This window comes from Oratosquilla oratoria, chromosome 4 (genome assembly GCF_046742065.1).
Source record: "Oratosquilla oratoria isolate Oo_2021 chromosome 4, ASM4674206v1, whole genome shotgun sequence".
NCBI lineage: Eukaryota > Metazoa > Arthropoda > Malacostraca > Stomatopoda > Squillidae > Oratosquilla > Oratosquilla oratoria.
In genome coordinates this window covers 36,933,147-36,948,325 of record NC_134780.1, presented here as the reverse complement: position 1 = coordinate 36,948,325, position 15,179 = coordinate 36,933,147, and the positions used below count along the sequence as shown (strand labels likewise).

Genomic DNA, 15,179 nt, shown 5'->3' with positions numbered 1-15,179 from the left:
CCCACCTTCCATCCCTCCTCCTCCTCCTCCCGACCTTCCATCCCTCCTCCTCCTCCTCCCCACCTTCCATCCCTCCTCCTCCTCCTCCCCACCTTCCATCCCTCCTCCTCCCCACCTTCCATCCCTCCTCCTCCCCACCTTCCATCCCTCCTCCTCCCCACCTTCCATCCATCCTCCTCCTCCTCCTCCTCCCCCCACCTTCCATCCATCCTCCTCCTCCCCACCTTCCATCCATCCTCCTCCTCCCCACCTTCCATCCATCCTCCTCCTCCTCCTCCTCCCCACCTTCCATCCATCCTCCTCCTCCTCCCCACCTTCCATCCATCCTCCTCCTCCTCCTCCTCCTCCCCACCTTCCATCCATCCTCCTCCTCCCCACCTTCCATCCATCCTCCTCCTCCCCACCTTCCATCCATCCTCCTCCTCCCCACCTTCCATCCATCCTTCTCCTCCCCACCTTCCATCCATCCTTCTCCTCCTCCTCCCCACCTTCCATCCCTCCTCCTCCTCCTCCTTCTCCCCACCTTCCATCCCTCCTCCTCCTCCTTCTCCCCACCTTCCATCCCTCCTCCTCCTCCTTCTCCCCACCTTCCATCCCTCCTCCTCCTCCTCCTCCCCACCTTCCATCCCTCCTCCTCCTCCCCACCTTCCATCCATCCGCTTCCTCCTCCCCACCTTCCATCCATCCTCCTCCTCCCCACCTTCCATCCCTCCTCCTCCTCCTCCCCACCTTCCATCCCTCCTCCTCCTCCTTCTCCCCACCTTCCATCCCTCCTCCTCCCCACCTTCCATCCCTCCTCCTCCTCCTCCTCCCCACCTTCCATCCCTCCTAATCTTCCTCCTCCTCCCCACCTTCCATCCCTTCTCCCCACCTTCCATCCCTCTCCTCCTCCTCCTCCTCCTCCTCCTTCTCCTCCTCCTCCTTCTCCCCACCTTCCATCCCTCCTAATCCTCCTCCTCCTCCCCACCTTCCATCCCTCCTAATCCTCCTCCTCCCCACCTTCCATCCCTCCTAATCCTCCTCCTCCTCCCCACCTTCCATCCCTCCTCTTCCATCCCTCCTCCTCCTCCTCCTCCCCACCTTCCATCCCTCCTAATCCCCCTCCTCCTCCCCACCTTCCATCCCTCCTAATCCTCCTCCTCCTCCCCACCTTCCATCCCTCCTAATCCTCCTCCTCCTCCCCACCTTCCATCCCTCCTAATCCTCCTCCTCCTCCCCACCTTCCATCCCTCCTAATCCTCCTCCTCCCCACCTTCCATCCCTCCTAATCCTCCTCCTCCCCACCTTCCATCCCTCCTAATCCTCCTCCTCCCCACCTTCCATCCCTCCTCCTCCCCACCTTCCATCCCTCCTCCTCCCCACCTTCCATCCCTCCTCCTCCCCACCTTCCATCCCTCCTCCTCCTCCCCACCTTCCATCCCTCCTAATCCTCCTCCTCCCCACCTTCCATCCCTCCTAATCCTCCTCCTCCCCACCTTCCATCCCTCCTAATCCTCTTCCTCCCCACCTTCCATCCCTCCTCCTCCTCCCCCCACCTTCCATCCCTCCTCCTCCTCCTCCCCCACCTTCCATCCCTCCTCCTCCCCACCTTCCATCTCTCCTCCTCCTCCCCACCTTCCATCTCTCCTTCTCCTCCCCACCTTCCATCCCTCCTCCTCCTCCCCACCTTCCATTCCTCCTCCTCCTCCCCACCTTCCATCCCTCCTCCTCCTCCCCACCTTCCATCCCTCCTCCTCCCCGACCTTCCATCTCTCCTCCTCCTCCCCACCTTCCATCTCTTCTCCTCCTCCCCACCTTCCATCCCTCCCCCTTTCCACTCCGCATTACTCCCATCCTATCCCTTACACAAACCAACCCAATATGCAATGCCTCACTGTATAGCTTTCATATCAACCCCCCCCCCCTCCGGGGGGTTTCATTCGGCTGAGGACCAGGACTACCCGGGAGACTTCCTCGTGGTTCCTTAGTAGAAAAGAATCGCATGGCAACTTAGATGTAGGTAGACAGTGCGTCACTCTCTCGAATAGTGTTGCCGGTGTTTGGGTTTTGGTGACACTTCACCTTTACCAGGTGGTGGTGGGGAAGAGAGGCGGCCCCGGTCAAGGGCGAGGTGGAGGAGGAGGAGGAGGAGGAGGAGGAGGAGGAGGAGGAGTAGGGCGTGGAGGAGGAGTAGGGCGTGGAGGAGGAGTAGGGCGTGGAGGAGGAGTAGGGCGTGGAGGAGGAGTAGGGCGTGGAGGAGGAGTAGGGCGTGGAGGAGGAGTAGGGCGTGGAGGAGGAGTAGGGCGTGGAGGAGGAGTAGGGCGTGGAGGAGGAGTAGGGCGTGGAGGAGGAGTAGGGCGTGGAGGAGGAGTAGGGCGTGGAGGAGGAGTAGGGCGTGGAGGAGGAGTAGGGCGTGGAGGAGGAGTAGGGCGTGGAGGAGGAGTAGGGCGTGGAGGAGGAGTAGGGCGTGGAGGAGGAGTAGGGCGTGGAGGAGGAGTAGGGCGTGGAGGAGGAGTAGGGCGTGGAGGAGGAGTAGGGCGTGGAGGAGGAGTAGGGCGTGGAGGAGGAGTAGGGCGTGGAGGAGGAGTAGGGCGTGGAGGAGGAGTAGGGCGTGGAGGAGGAGTAGGGCGTGGAGGAGGAGTAGGGCGTGGAGGAGGAGTAGGGCGTGGAGGAGGAGTAGGGCGTGGAGGAGGAGTAGGGCGTGGAGGAGGAGTAGGGCGTGGAGGAGGAGTAGGGCGTGGAGGAGGAGTAGGGCGTGGAGGAGGAGTAGGGCGTGGAGGAGGAGTAGGGCGTGGAGGAGGAGTAGGGCGTGGAGGAGGAGTAGGGCGTGGAGGAGGAGTAGGGCGTGGAGGAGGAGTAGGGCGTGGAGGAGGAGTAGGGCGTGGAGGAGGAGTAGGGCGGGGAGGAGGAGGAGTAGGGCGTGGAGGAGGAGTAGGGCGTGGAGGAGGAGTAGGGCGTGGAGGAGGAGTAGGGCGTGGAGGAGGAGTAGGGCGTGGAGGAGGAGTAGGGCGTGGAGGAGGAGTAGGGCGTGGAGGAGGAGTAGGGCGTGGAGGAGGAGTAGGGCGTGGAGGAGGAGTAGGGCGTGGAGGAGGAGTAGGGCGTGGAGGAGGAGTAGGGCGTGGAGGAGGAGTAGGGCGTGGAGGAGGAGTAGGGCGTGGAGGAGGAGTAGGGCGTGGAGGAGGAGTAGGGCGTGGAGGAGGAGTAGGGCGTGGAGGAGGAGTAGGGCGTGGAGGAGGAGGAGGGCGTGGAGGAGGAGTGAAGAGAAGTGGGAGGGAGGAGTAGTTGAAATTTAAGCTAAAGAGGAATAGGAGGAGGAGTGAAGAGGAATGTGGGAGGAGGAGGAGGAGGGCATGGAGGAGTGAAGAGAGGTGGAGGGAAGTTGCAATTGAAGTTAAAGAGGAGGAGGATTGAAGAGGAGTGGGGGAGGAGGTGGAGTTGAAATTGGAAGTTGAAGTTGGAGAGGAGGAAGAAGAAGAGTGGAGAGGGGTGGGTGGAGGAGTTGAAGTTGGAGAGGAGGAAGATGAAGAGTGGAGAGTTGTGGATGGAAGAGAAGTTGAAGAGGAGTGGAGAGGGGTGGGTGGAGGAGGAGTTGAAATTGAAGAGGAGGAGTGGAGAGGGGTGGGTGGAGGAGGAGTTGAAGTTGAAGAGGAAGAGATTAAAACTGCGTTGGTGAAACTCCGAAAGCCCGGAGTCTTGAAGCAATATTGTACTGTTGGAGACTTTCTCAAAAAAAAAAAAAAATAATAATAATAATAATAATAATAATAATAATTAATGGCCAGTACCTTCTGCTATCCTTTCTTTCACTATCCCACTGACTCGACCTCTTCGGCGCCATCCCCCCCCTCTACGGATAGAAGCGCTTGTTACCGCCAAGGAAACTCCTTACTTCGACAGTATGATCTTAGGTCCATCTTTCTGTCATTATTAGTGACGTTTATTGTTCCGACTGCCGCCAGGTCAAGGGTTTTAAAAATGGTGATGCTAGCAAGGTCATCATATTAAGACAGCAGGGCAGGACTCGTTGTAATGGATTGATTATTGGATAAATTTAGGTTTAGGAGGGAAAAGGGGCAAGAACTGGTTTACCAACATAGTTAACGAATGGAATAAACTTAGTAATTAGTGAGGGCGGAAGCAAATGTTAAGAGAGAACTTTATGGATAGGGGTGAAAGGTGGTGAGGGATATGGAACTGCCTAATGTAGGCCTTACTGGTAATAAGTCACTTTACTATTTATGGGTTATGTCATAAGTGTTCAAGTGTATTAACGTGTATATACGAAGGAACCAAGAGTGAAATGAACAAAGCATAGAGATTGGCCCCAGTCATAAATCTGACATGGCCTAGAGGTGGGAAAGGGAGAGGAAAAGGTGGGAGAATTTTGTGTGCGTGTGTGTGTGTGTGTGTGTGTGTGTGTGTGTGTGTGTGTGTGTGTGTGTGTGTGTGTGTGTGTGTGAGAGAGAGAGAGAGAGAGAGAGAAAGAGAGAGGGGAGGTTCGAATTTGTAAGAATGACGTTATTAATCATATCTGTAACAATCATGTATCTGGAGAGACCGTCTTCGTCAGCGATTTGGCTAATATGAGGCGCGATTTAAATCCTGACATAAACACACGCACAGACAGACAGGAGTGAGAGGTCATGTGTGAATGCGCGGATTGAATTAACAATGGAAAAAATCATTTCACCTTTTCAGTATGACAGACCTGTTAGTGGGAGTAGAAAACATTCCGACACGTAGTAGAGTATAGGTCGTACAAGTGTTCAGAGCCGGTGGGTAAAAACTCTAATTTTGACAAATGAAAAACATTCTGAGGAAGGCGTGGTCGAACGAACGCTGTCCTGACCTGCACATCGCATTTTGTGTGTGCGCGCGCGCTCGTGTGCCTCGTCAACATGTCGCGTGGGTAAAGCGAGTAGATGATTATCAGGCGGCGTGTGTGTGTGTGCGATACGAGTGGCATTGAAGAGCTTTTGCTTAGGAACGGGCGGAGTGAGTGGTGTATCTTTATGATCACCAGAACACTTTCCTCGCGTGCGCGCGCGCGCACACACACACACACACACACACACACACACACACACACACACACACACACACACGTGTGTTTATACTGATCGTGCAAAAACATGCAAATGCAATTATGTTCACCTTGTAGATTTGTTGGTTGTGGTTTTTCTTTAATATCTCCGTCTAGACTGGTCAACAACTTGGATCATTACACGAGGAAAACAGTGACTGTTGTCAGTGGTGCTATTTCACATATAAATTCAAATGATGGCTGTCACAATGTTATGCACAATTTATTCTCTATTACAATGTACAGTACATGAACTGAGTATGGACACTCAGTATTTATGCATAAGTTTTATATATATACAAGCATGGAACATGTAGAAAACTATATCGGTCGTATGACGACTTGCAGTTGGCAAGGCGGCTGCAGGTGTCCTTTCACGCTCGGCCGAATGACTGCGGATGAAGTCTGACACAATAAAAGGTCCCGCGGGAGTTTTCTGGAAAGGTGATCCGTCCTGTAGCTAAAATGCGTGCGTGTGGCACGCCGGACATCTAAGGGATTGAATATTTCATTCAATCAGTTTGCAAGAACCTGTATGTGTATCCGTGCGTGCATATTTACTTGCATGTTGATATGCTTGAATGTTGCAAAACCAATTTGTCAACTCTCCAATCTCAATCATGCAATTTTTAACATATGGTAGTACGGTGACAGTCTCGATCGCTAGTGAGTATACCACAGTCTGACCGTGCGAGATTCGTGTGTATTTGGGTCGTAGATATGCGAAATGAATCTCGCACGACCTCTTAAGGTTACAAAGATCCTGAATATACGATGTAAATAAATTAGCTTGGTATCGTGATCGACAGTTGTTACTCTCCCAGATGAGAGCTCGTAGCTCTTATAATCCGATCTGTGGGTATTTCTGTGACTAAACCCACAACACTCGCCCATCCAATTGCTCAAGGAGACAGTAACGACTTTAGTTATCTTTTTATTATTATTTATTCCTTCTCGTTTGCGTGCTCTTTTCGTACTCTCTTGCTCTTTTTTTCTCATTGCTGTCCTTAGTTTTATTCCTCTTTTGTCTTCATTTTCTTTATCCCTCTCGCTCTTATTATTCCTCTCCTTCATCTTTTTCTCCTTTTTATTCCTTTGTTATTGCTCATATTTTTATATTTCAAGTTTGAAGAAGAAATTCAAAGATGTGTGGATTCTAAAAACAGATGGTTTTCTCGCTTAGTAACCATGTATTAACCGCTGAAACTATCTGTTGTTTTAAGAAAAGGTCAGACAACTTTATGGATGGGGATGACAGGTGGTAATGGACATGGAACTGCCTAGTGTAGGCTTTATGGTCTCTTTGCGGTCTTTATATGTTAACTGTGTCCAAACTTACTCCACCACACAAAACGCCTGACCTGTTCCAGCGAATGACATTCTTAAACTTGTCACAGATAAATAGAAACAAAATGGCAAGCATTTTTTCTACCTATTTTTTAAGAACACTTAAGAATTAAGGTCATTTGAACAAGAATCGGTGAAGTTAAGAGATTGCGAGATGTGGATTTTTTTTAGACCATTTGTATGTTGGCAGGGAACATTAACCTAGTATTAAGCAGTCCCGTGTGTTGATCCTTCCTTAAGTTTCACATCATTGCTTGTGCAATTGTAGTTGCAGTGATGAAGGAAGGGGAATATTTACAGTTCTGTTAACAAGTTCTTGAAGTTCGTTATCGGTCTCGTACGTTTGGTAGAATATCATTTTTGTTTTTGTGTTTGTTGACAAAGGTAACGACGACGGCGTGGTGGATGGGCCTCTCTTGCACGGAAAGCTAGTTATGTCTTGTGGCAAAATTAAAAATTCTGCTTGTCTTGCGTCATTGTGTACATTTCTTTAGTAGGGGAGTGAATTAAAGTCCCCTTGTGCTCTTAATTATACAAATATAATTTTGTGTTAGAACAAATAATTCATCTTTCCTTGCACGTTAACGTGTGTGTGTGTGTATACAGGATGTTTAAATAGGTACTATGGTTTACTAATATACATGATATAGTTTTATATACCATTATACCACATGCCGTATCAAACAAATACATATACTGATGTCAGTATTGAGTCGTGTAGGCTAACATTGCCTCAGGGGAGATTGGTTAGTGTATGCAAATGTGTCTATTATCTTAAAGATTTTTGTCTGAGGCAAGTGTGTAGATCAATAAGGTTCACTCGTGTATGCATAGCAATTGTATTTTGTCGCAATCGATTTCGGTGTTGCCTTGCCCTAGCCATTCCGAATGTATTATTCAAAAGGACAATCTATGCAAGGTAATCAAGGGGTAGGTCTGTTGACAATACGTCTTCGTCGGCTGGGAGAAGGCAGGAGTAGAATTCTTTCCCAATAGGTCCCTTTCACGGCTTGCTTCGGAACCCATTAAGTATTCAACTTTTTGTGACTTCATACATTTCTTGCGCTATTTTGACGTGGTTGTACATAGATTCCAAGCGTTGTGGTGCATCTTTTTTATAATGTTAAAGAAAGTTAGTTTAGTTTGATGTCCTGGACTTCATGTTATGGAAGGAACTGGGGAAAAATTATTCTTGGCGGACGAAACGTACCCGATATGACGTCATGTCGTTCAAGTAATGAAAGTGCATTTGCGTGAGTGTGTGGGTGAGATAAGATGTATCTATTTTTAATCAAATTAATTTCTAGACAAATAACTAACTTGTGATATCCGTAGGACTCTTAACTGATTCGATTTTTTTCCTTATGGAAAATTGTGTTTGATGGAAATCTGTGCGTCTCCAGCTAAAGAATGATAAATAATGATGTACATGTCTTCCATTTGGGAAGATTTGCACCAATCAGAACAGCGCATTCTGCCCAAAACAAATCCCAACCCTAGACTGCTGATTATAAGAGTTAGAATTTCGAAGCTACAGCATGTTACCAATGATCAAGTACTAAGAATATTAATGTATCTTGGATTCTAGTCAGTGAGAAATACAAGTTCTGATAGTAGGTCTGACGCTTGATGTTTAGTGGGTTTTAGTGAGCGAGACTGGGCCAATCACAATAGTTTTCCTTCTGAATTGGTCTACCCCCAATCAAGTTTCCTTTTTCATTTTATTCTACTGTGAAATGACTATGGCACGTGGAAAATATGAAGTCAAAATATCACAGGAAAAAGAATATATATATATATATATATATATATATATATATAATATATATATATGTGTGTGTGTGTGTGTGCTGTGTGTGTGTGTGTGTGTGTGAGTGTGTGCTATGTATGTGTGCATGTGTGTATGTGTGTTATGTATGTATGCGTGTGCATGTATGTGTGTATATGTATGTATGCATGTATGTATGTATGTATGTATGTATGTATGTATGTATGTGTATATATATGTATATATATGTATATATAATATATAATATATATATATATATATATATATATATATATATGTATATATATATATAAAACTCCATCCAGTGTACTGCACGATGAGAATTAATTTGATCTCGGAAGTCAGAGACCAGTTTTGAAGGAATTCTCTGTCGTATATCAATATTTTCCCGAGCAAACTGTCGACGTACGTGAGTGCGCATGCGTATCGCTTGGTTTCGTGCAACTTTTAGCGCATGTAGGCAAGACACGAGCACGCACAAGACGTGGCTCGGTTGCAGTCGTAGGCATAATGTAACACAAATCTTCTAAATCATGATGCTCAGAAGACATCACTACATTTGACTTCAATTTTTTTTTTTTTTTTTTTTTTTTAAGAAAAGTCTTCAAAGGAAGAATATTTTGAAGAACGGGTGTTTTTTATTATTATTATTACTATAATTATTATTATTATTATTATTATTATTATTATTATTATTATGCTCAAGTTGCCTTGTTATAATTTTACAATTCTCTTAGTGATGTTCATAGAAATGTCTGCATGACCAGGACTGCGAAAGAATAAAAATAGAATAAGATGAATTAAGAGAAATGAATAGATATATAAATATAGAAGTTAATATAGATTAAATATGTGCCAGCCACATTCAAGACAGGAACCTTTTTTTCTTCCCAATATTGCGTGGCAAACGATCAACTTGTGTGATTCGGTATTTGCTTTGAAGAATGCCAGATGGTTGTCGCTTGTTGCAACACAAAATGTATAGATCGAAAAATTGCCTAAATCAATCCGTTGCCCCAGGTTTCTTGCGGAAGACCCGCGACCTCCAGGATTCCGGAACAGCAACCGATCGGGACCACAAATCCCTTGGGGAAGATATAATTGTGTTTTCTAAGGATTGTTAGTGTGGGGGGCTTTGTAGTATGAAGTGTTCTGTATGGTGGTTGGATCTCGGGAAGTTTGAAGCTGTGACCAAGCCGGTTTTTTGAATTGGCTTAGTTTTAATGCTGGGTGGTGATCAAAACTCGGGCGTTCTAGTGTGGTTCTTGTTAGGTGAGATTTCTCCCTGCGGGATTAATGTTCTTGAAGCTCCATAGATACCGAATTGTCATTTCTTCTATCCTAGTTTAAGATGATTGTTGTCTAAATCTAGTTTAGTCCCGCAAGAGTGTTTACAGATGAGACTAGGCATCAGTGTCGTTTAGTAGACAGTTGCTTTCATATTCAGAATCGCATGATTGTTTTTGTCATCTTTCTCGCAATAGAGGTAAACCAACCTAGAACATATGAACATAGAACATAAGAATGAATGAGACTGCAAGAGACCATAAGGCCTACACTAGGCAGCTCAATATCTATCACCACCTGTCATCCCCATCCATAAAGCTGTCTAATCGTTTCTTAAAACAACTGATAGTTTCAGAGCTTACTACATAGTTACTAAGTTTAATGACATTGGTTATTGCTAATGTGTGTGTGTGTGTATGTGTATATATATATATATATATATATAAATATATATATATATATGCATATCTATATTGTGTGTGTATATGCAGGGATGACCCGTCATCCAGGAGGTGCCAAGATAAGAGGGAGGGTGGAGGGGTGTGGAGTGTATTCAGGGATGGAATGGGTGGGAATGATTTTATGCCTTTCTTTTTGGCTACCTCCCTTGTAAGGGGGAAAAAGCCTTGGTATATGTATGTATGTGTATATATATGCATATCTATAATGTGTGTGTAAGTTCGTGTTTTACAAATGTAACACCTCTCACACCCTCTTAGTTGTTCTTGGAGATCTCATCTTGTGTTCTTTGTCTCTCCCTGCACAGGTCAAGATGGAGAAGTCCGAGCACGTAATCGAATGCACCTGGGAGAATGTCGAACCTCTCCCGAAGGTCAGCTTCTCTCAGTATATAATGGACGCCCTGGCTAGTCACCCAGGACACAACGCCCTTGTAAGTAACCCCAGGAGGAGTTCCTTTCTTCTTCGTCTCCTTCCTTCCTTCCTTCCTTCCTTCCTTCCTTCCTTCCTTCCTTCCTTCCTTCCTTCCTTCCTTCCTTCCCTCCTTCCTTCCCTCCTTCCTTCCCTCCTTCCTTCCCTCCTTCCTTCCCTCCTTCCTTCCCTCCTTCCTTCCCTCCTTCCTTCCCTCCTTCCTTCCCTCCTTCCTTCCCTCCTTCCTTCCCTCCTTCCTTCCTTCCCTCCTTCCTTCCTTCCCTCCTTCCTTCCTTCCTTCCTTCCTTCCTTCCTTCCTTCCTTCCTTCCTTCCTTCCTTCCTTCCTCCCCTCTCCCCGTCTGATCCTCGCAAACCCATCTCTTGCTTATCTGGTAAACCTAAGGGCGCGTCTTCTTGTGAAGCCAACATGTGACAAAGCCGGGAATGTTTGGACTCTACTACCGATGAGTAGACAGGCATTAGCGGCTGCATTCTACTTAGGGTGTTCCTTGGGACGCAACCACGTTTTCTCCAACTATGACAGTGAATGCAACTCATGGGGAACTAGTGTAGCAATACCGCCCATTTACTTCTTTCTAATTATCCTTAATTGGTGCGTCAAGTTTGTCGCATGTTAGCTACCTGCGTGGACACTCCATAACTAATACTCCAGCTCTCCTTCAACAACGAATCTGTCCAAACCTTCGCCACTTCACACGTGTAAATGCCTTGGAATCTAATACTTTCTAACTAATATTTTAATCAAGTGATTACATTCCTCCTCGTCCTCAAAGTTCAGTTAATGAACGGCAGGATTTTTGACAATTTGTTCATGTGTAGAACGCACAGAACAAGGACCCACTGGCGTCATAGCGTTGGATCCAGAACAGTGATATAGATATTTGTAAACTCGTACTATTCCAGACAGTTAATCAAGATTGCAACAACGCAAGCTGTTCAATAGCAATTAAGAACACTCGTGAACTTTACAGAACTGTTCATTTACTGAATATTTCAGATGGAAATGGTGAGTACTTCAAATCCAGAAGTCTCAAGTATTCTGAATTGTGTTGATATATTGGTCATGAAATATTTAGAGACGTTTGTGCTGTACCCAAACTTTTGCTCTGTTGTGGTCAATGTTATCATCAAAATCTGACCGCCCGGCAAAAGTGGAACGTGGCGAAACGCGCATGCGCAGAGATGCCAACCTAACCCAACGAGTTTCCGGGAAGGGTCAACTCGGGTCAAATGAAGTTATCACGTCGGTTAAGGTTAAGTTAACTACGTTCCTGGCGCAGACCACCCTTCGTGCATCTCACAATCGTATTCCACTTTTATATCGACGGCTCCTTTTTGTCCACTCCACTTGTGTTCTTGATTGTGCTTTCGGCCAAGGCGTCATAAAAAGAAGAACGGTATTGAGCCTGTGGCGACTTTGCAACTGCACGCAAAGTATCACAGCGGACTAATTGATGGTTTGGTGGTTCTTTGTTTGAGGCGAGAATGTTGAAATTGACGTCAATCGTGTCCCTCTTCCCTCCTCCCCCCCACCTCCCCATTCGAAACATGCCTTGAACTGACCTAGATTAATTTAACCTATCGGGGATTATCAGCTTCGCTTTTACAGTGCTCCTAGGATGAAAGAAATGTCTGATCAGAATGAAGTCGAGTATATCAGTTTTTAAAAAGTGATAATACAGAAAAGTATTTCGTGGTATTCGTATTTTTTTTGTATTTTTTACCAGAACGCTAGTTTTGAATTTAGTTATGAAAAAAATATTGTATATTAAGTGAAAAGAAATTCAATTAGGCATGCACGGTACCCAGGTGGATCAATTTGTAACAGATGTTTTAATGTAGCGTAAAGTTAATTTGTTTATTGCCATGTCTTATCTTTTTGCGCGCAGTATTTTTAACGCTTTTTAAGTTCGTTTTCCTTGTATATTTACTTTTAAATTCTATTAATTTTCTTTTCCCAAACTTGGCCTCACTTACAGCTCGCTGTAGTAAAAAAAATTGTGCACTTGTTGATTGAAGAAAGTAATTGATAATTGAATACATAAATGGATGAACAAGTAGGTAGGTAAATAGGTTACTATGTAGATAGAGCCCATCAAGATACCTTAATTATTATTTTTATTATTATTATTATTATTATTATTTTTATTTTATTTTTATTTTTTCTTCTTCTTCCTGGTTGGTAGTCCTGGACCACATAGGTAGTTCAACCTTGTCACCTCATGGTAGTCCTGGACCACATAGGTAGTTCAACCATGTAACTGTTTGGTAGTCCTGGACTACTTAGGTAGTTCAACCCTGTCACCACTAGTACTCAGATTTGGGTACTTCAAGACTTCTAACGTGTAGTTATAACTCCAGTCCCGCGTTACTTAGGAGATAAATTTAGTACTTGATTATTCATTTTGTTCAGTTCCCGAAAACAAGACTTCAGTGGCTCCAGTGACGAACAAAATCGGAGATGAAGAAAAGAAAGAACACACACACACACACACACACACACACACACACATATATAATATATATATATATATATATATATAATATATATATATATATATATATATATAATATAAAGACTTGTTGACCCACCGTCGGAGAATGAGATAAGATGTACAGAAAATCTGGATTTTTCGACCACTATCTGTGGTCCTCTTCATTCTGCTGAAGAGGACTATAGATAGTGGTCGAAATATACAGATTTTCTGTCCATCTTATCTCATTCTCCGACAGTGGGTCAGCAAGTATTATTCTACAAATGTGCTACTACATTGACCTTCGTAATATATATATATATATATATATATATATATATATATATATATATATGAGTATATACACACATATATTATATATATATATATGCGAATAAATCACAAAAACACGTGATTCACAAAATGTGTAATAAAACCCACTTGGGAAATTAAATGAAAGGTGACCGAACGTTTTCGTCTATTTAAGACATTTTCGACCTTTGAAAATGTCTTAAATATACGAAAACTTTCGATCACCTTTCATTTTAATTTTCCAAATGGTTTTATTACACACACACACACACACACACACACACACACACACACACACACACACACACACACACACACACACATATATATATATATATATACTGTATATATATATATATATATAATATATATATATATATATATAGTTATTTCGAGTTGCCTCTTTTCCATAATATCTTTGAATTTCATCATCATACTCCTATAACATTTTAGAATTGTACGAGTAAACATAAAACATTGTCAAATCAGAAAGTATAATCTTTGAAAAATGAACAATAATAATGATTTATACATTCGTATGACTTAAAAATACAGGCACTGTTACTCCTTATATGGAGCACTCCTAGACTGTAGTGTACCCAAGACATCACACTCCATATCAAAGAAATCCTCAAACACCCTCAAAAGGTTAACTTCAGAACCTTCCCCCCCCCCCCCAGGAGGGAGCTGGCTATCACCCCTAGTGATGAAATGCTTTCTTCGAGCGACCAAGTGCCCCAATTGTCGAAGTCTCCAAAGAGTCTAGTCCCGAGGTGGGGAACCTGCGGCCTTCTGCGGCCTTTGATATACATATTATTTAAAGAATTATATTATTTATTATTTAAAAAAGTATATTATTTATTATAAAAAGGGATAAGATAATTGAAAGAAAATAATAATTTGTTCATGTCGGCCTCTACGTGGGACGATGAATTGTAAGGTGGCCTTCATGCACAAAAAGGTGCCCCACCCCTGCTCTAGTCGATGTCCTTCGATTATGCAAAAGGAAAGAAGAACGTACTTCGACTTGGGTCGACACTTTCTGCCTCGAACTTCGGCGAAGAAGTGTTTGGACCCCGGAGGTGTGTGTTGAGGAAGAGTTCCCGGCTGCCACTACGGCGGTCCGGGTTCAAATCCCGCCCGGGGGTGAAATATTTTTAGAATCGCTGCGCTGCGGGTTGTTACTCCAACTCTCGTTGGCGGGGAGTTGGGTGTGCATGTGCATGTAAGGTCACGGCATTTACCCATAGATCGGTCATATATGAGCTCTGAACTCTTCAGAGAGGGAAATATCTGTATCACGAGTCCAACACGTGATCCAAGACCATGGTGAATCACACACACACAATTGTTCTTTCTATTTACTTTCTTAATGTTTACATGGTCATCCCGTATCCGTTTACTCTTCAAAATCTTTGTCTTCTTTTTCTTCTTTAACCTTTTCTTAGTGACTTTACCATTTTCGTCTAACTTTCATCATCTTCCTTGTCCTGCATCTCCCCTCTTTTCTATTTTCTTTTCCTTTTCCTTTGCCTAATTCTTCACTTCTCGTTTTTCTGCTCTTTCCTCGCTTTTATCCTCTTTTCCTGTTCTTTTTCTTTTATCCAATTTCTTATTTTTCCTTCTTTCCACACTCCTTTTCTCTCTTCCTCTCTTCCTTTTCTTATTATAAAATCCCACGAATTTTTCTTGAAGATAATCATGATTTCTTGCGCGCCAACTTTTATATTTCTTTGTTGTACAATTATAGCAGATTGACGTGAAGTTATATTAAAAAAAAAATGTAGGGGGTGAATTGGAATTGCGCACCTCGGGATCGCCTCTGGAATTTCGTCCCGTGAATCTTGGTCAAAGATAATTGTGTTTGATAGTGTATCGGTGTGCAAATTGGCAGATCCACGATAACTGCGAAAAGTCATGGAATTAATACCATTGTCACGCCATGTTTTTCTCACTTGTGGCTTTTTGTATCGCAATATTGCAGTGTTGGGAAGAATTTCACGCGCGCGCGCACAC

General features: G+C 44.4%; 1 protein-coding gene across 6 annotated transcripts in view; it reads left to right on the top strand.

Annotated features, from left to right (window-relative positions):
* Positions 1–15,179, top strand: part of LOC143024769 (uncharacterized) — a 130,268-nt gene that overhangs the window by 74,769 nt on the left and 40,320 nt on the right. For all 6 annotated transcript variants that reach the window (XM_076183904.1, XM_076183908.1, XM_076183905.1 and 3 more), the window contains one exon: positions 10,252–10,377. In XM_076183904.1, the coding sequence (XP_076040019.1) occupies positions 10,252–10,377 (126 nt within the window). The remainder of the gene's footprint in view (positions 1–10,251; positions 10,378–15,179) is intronic.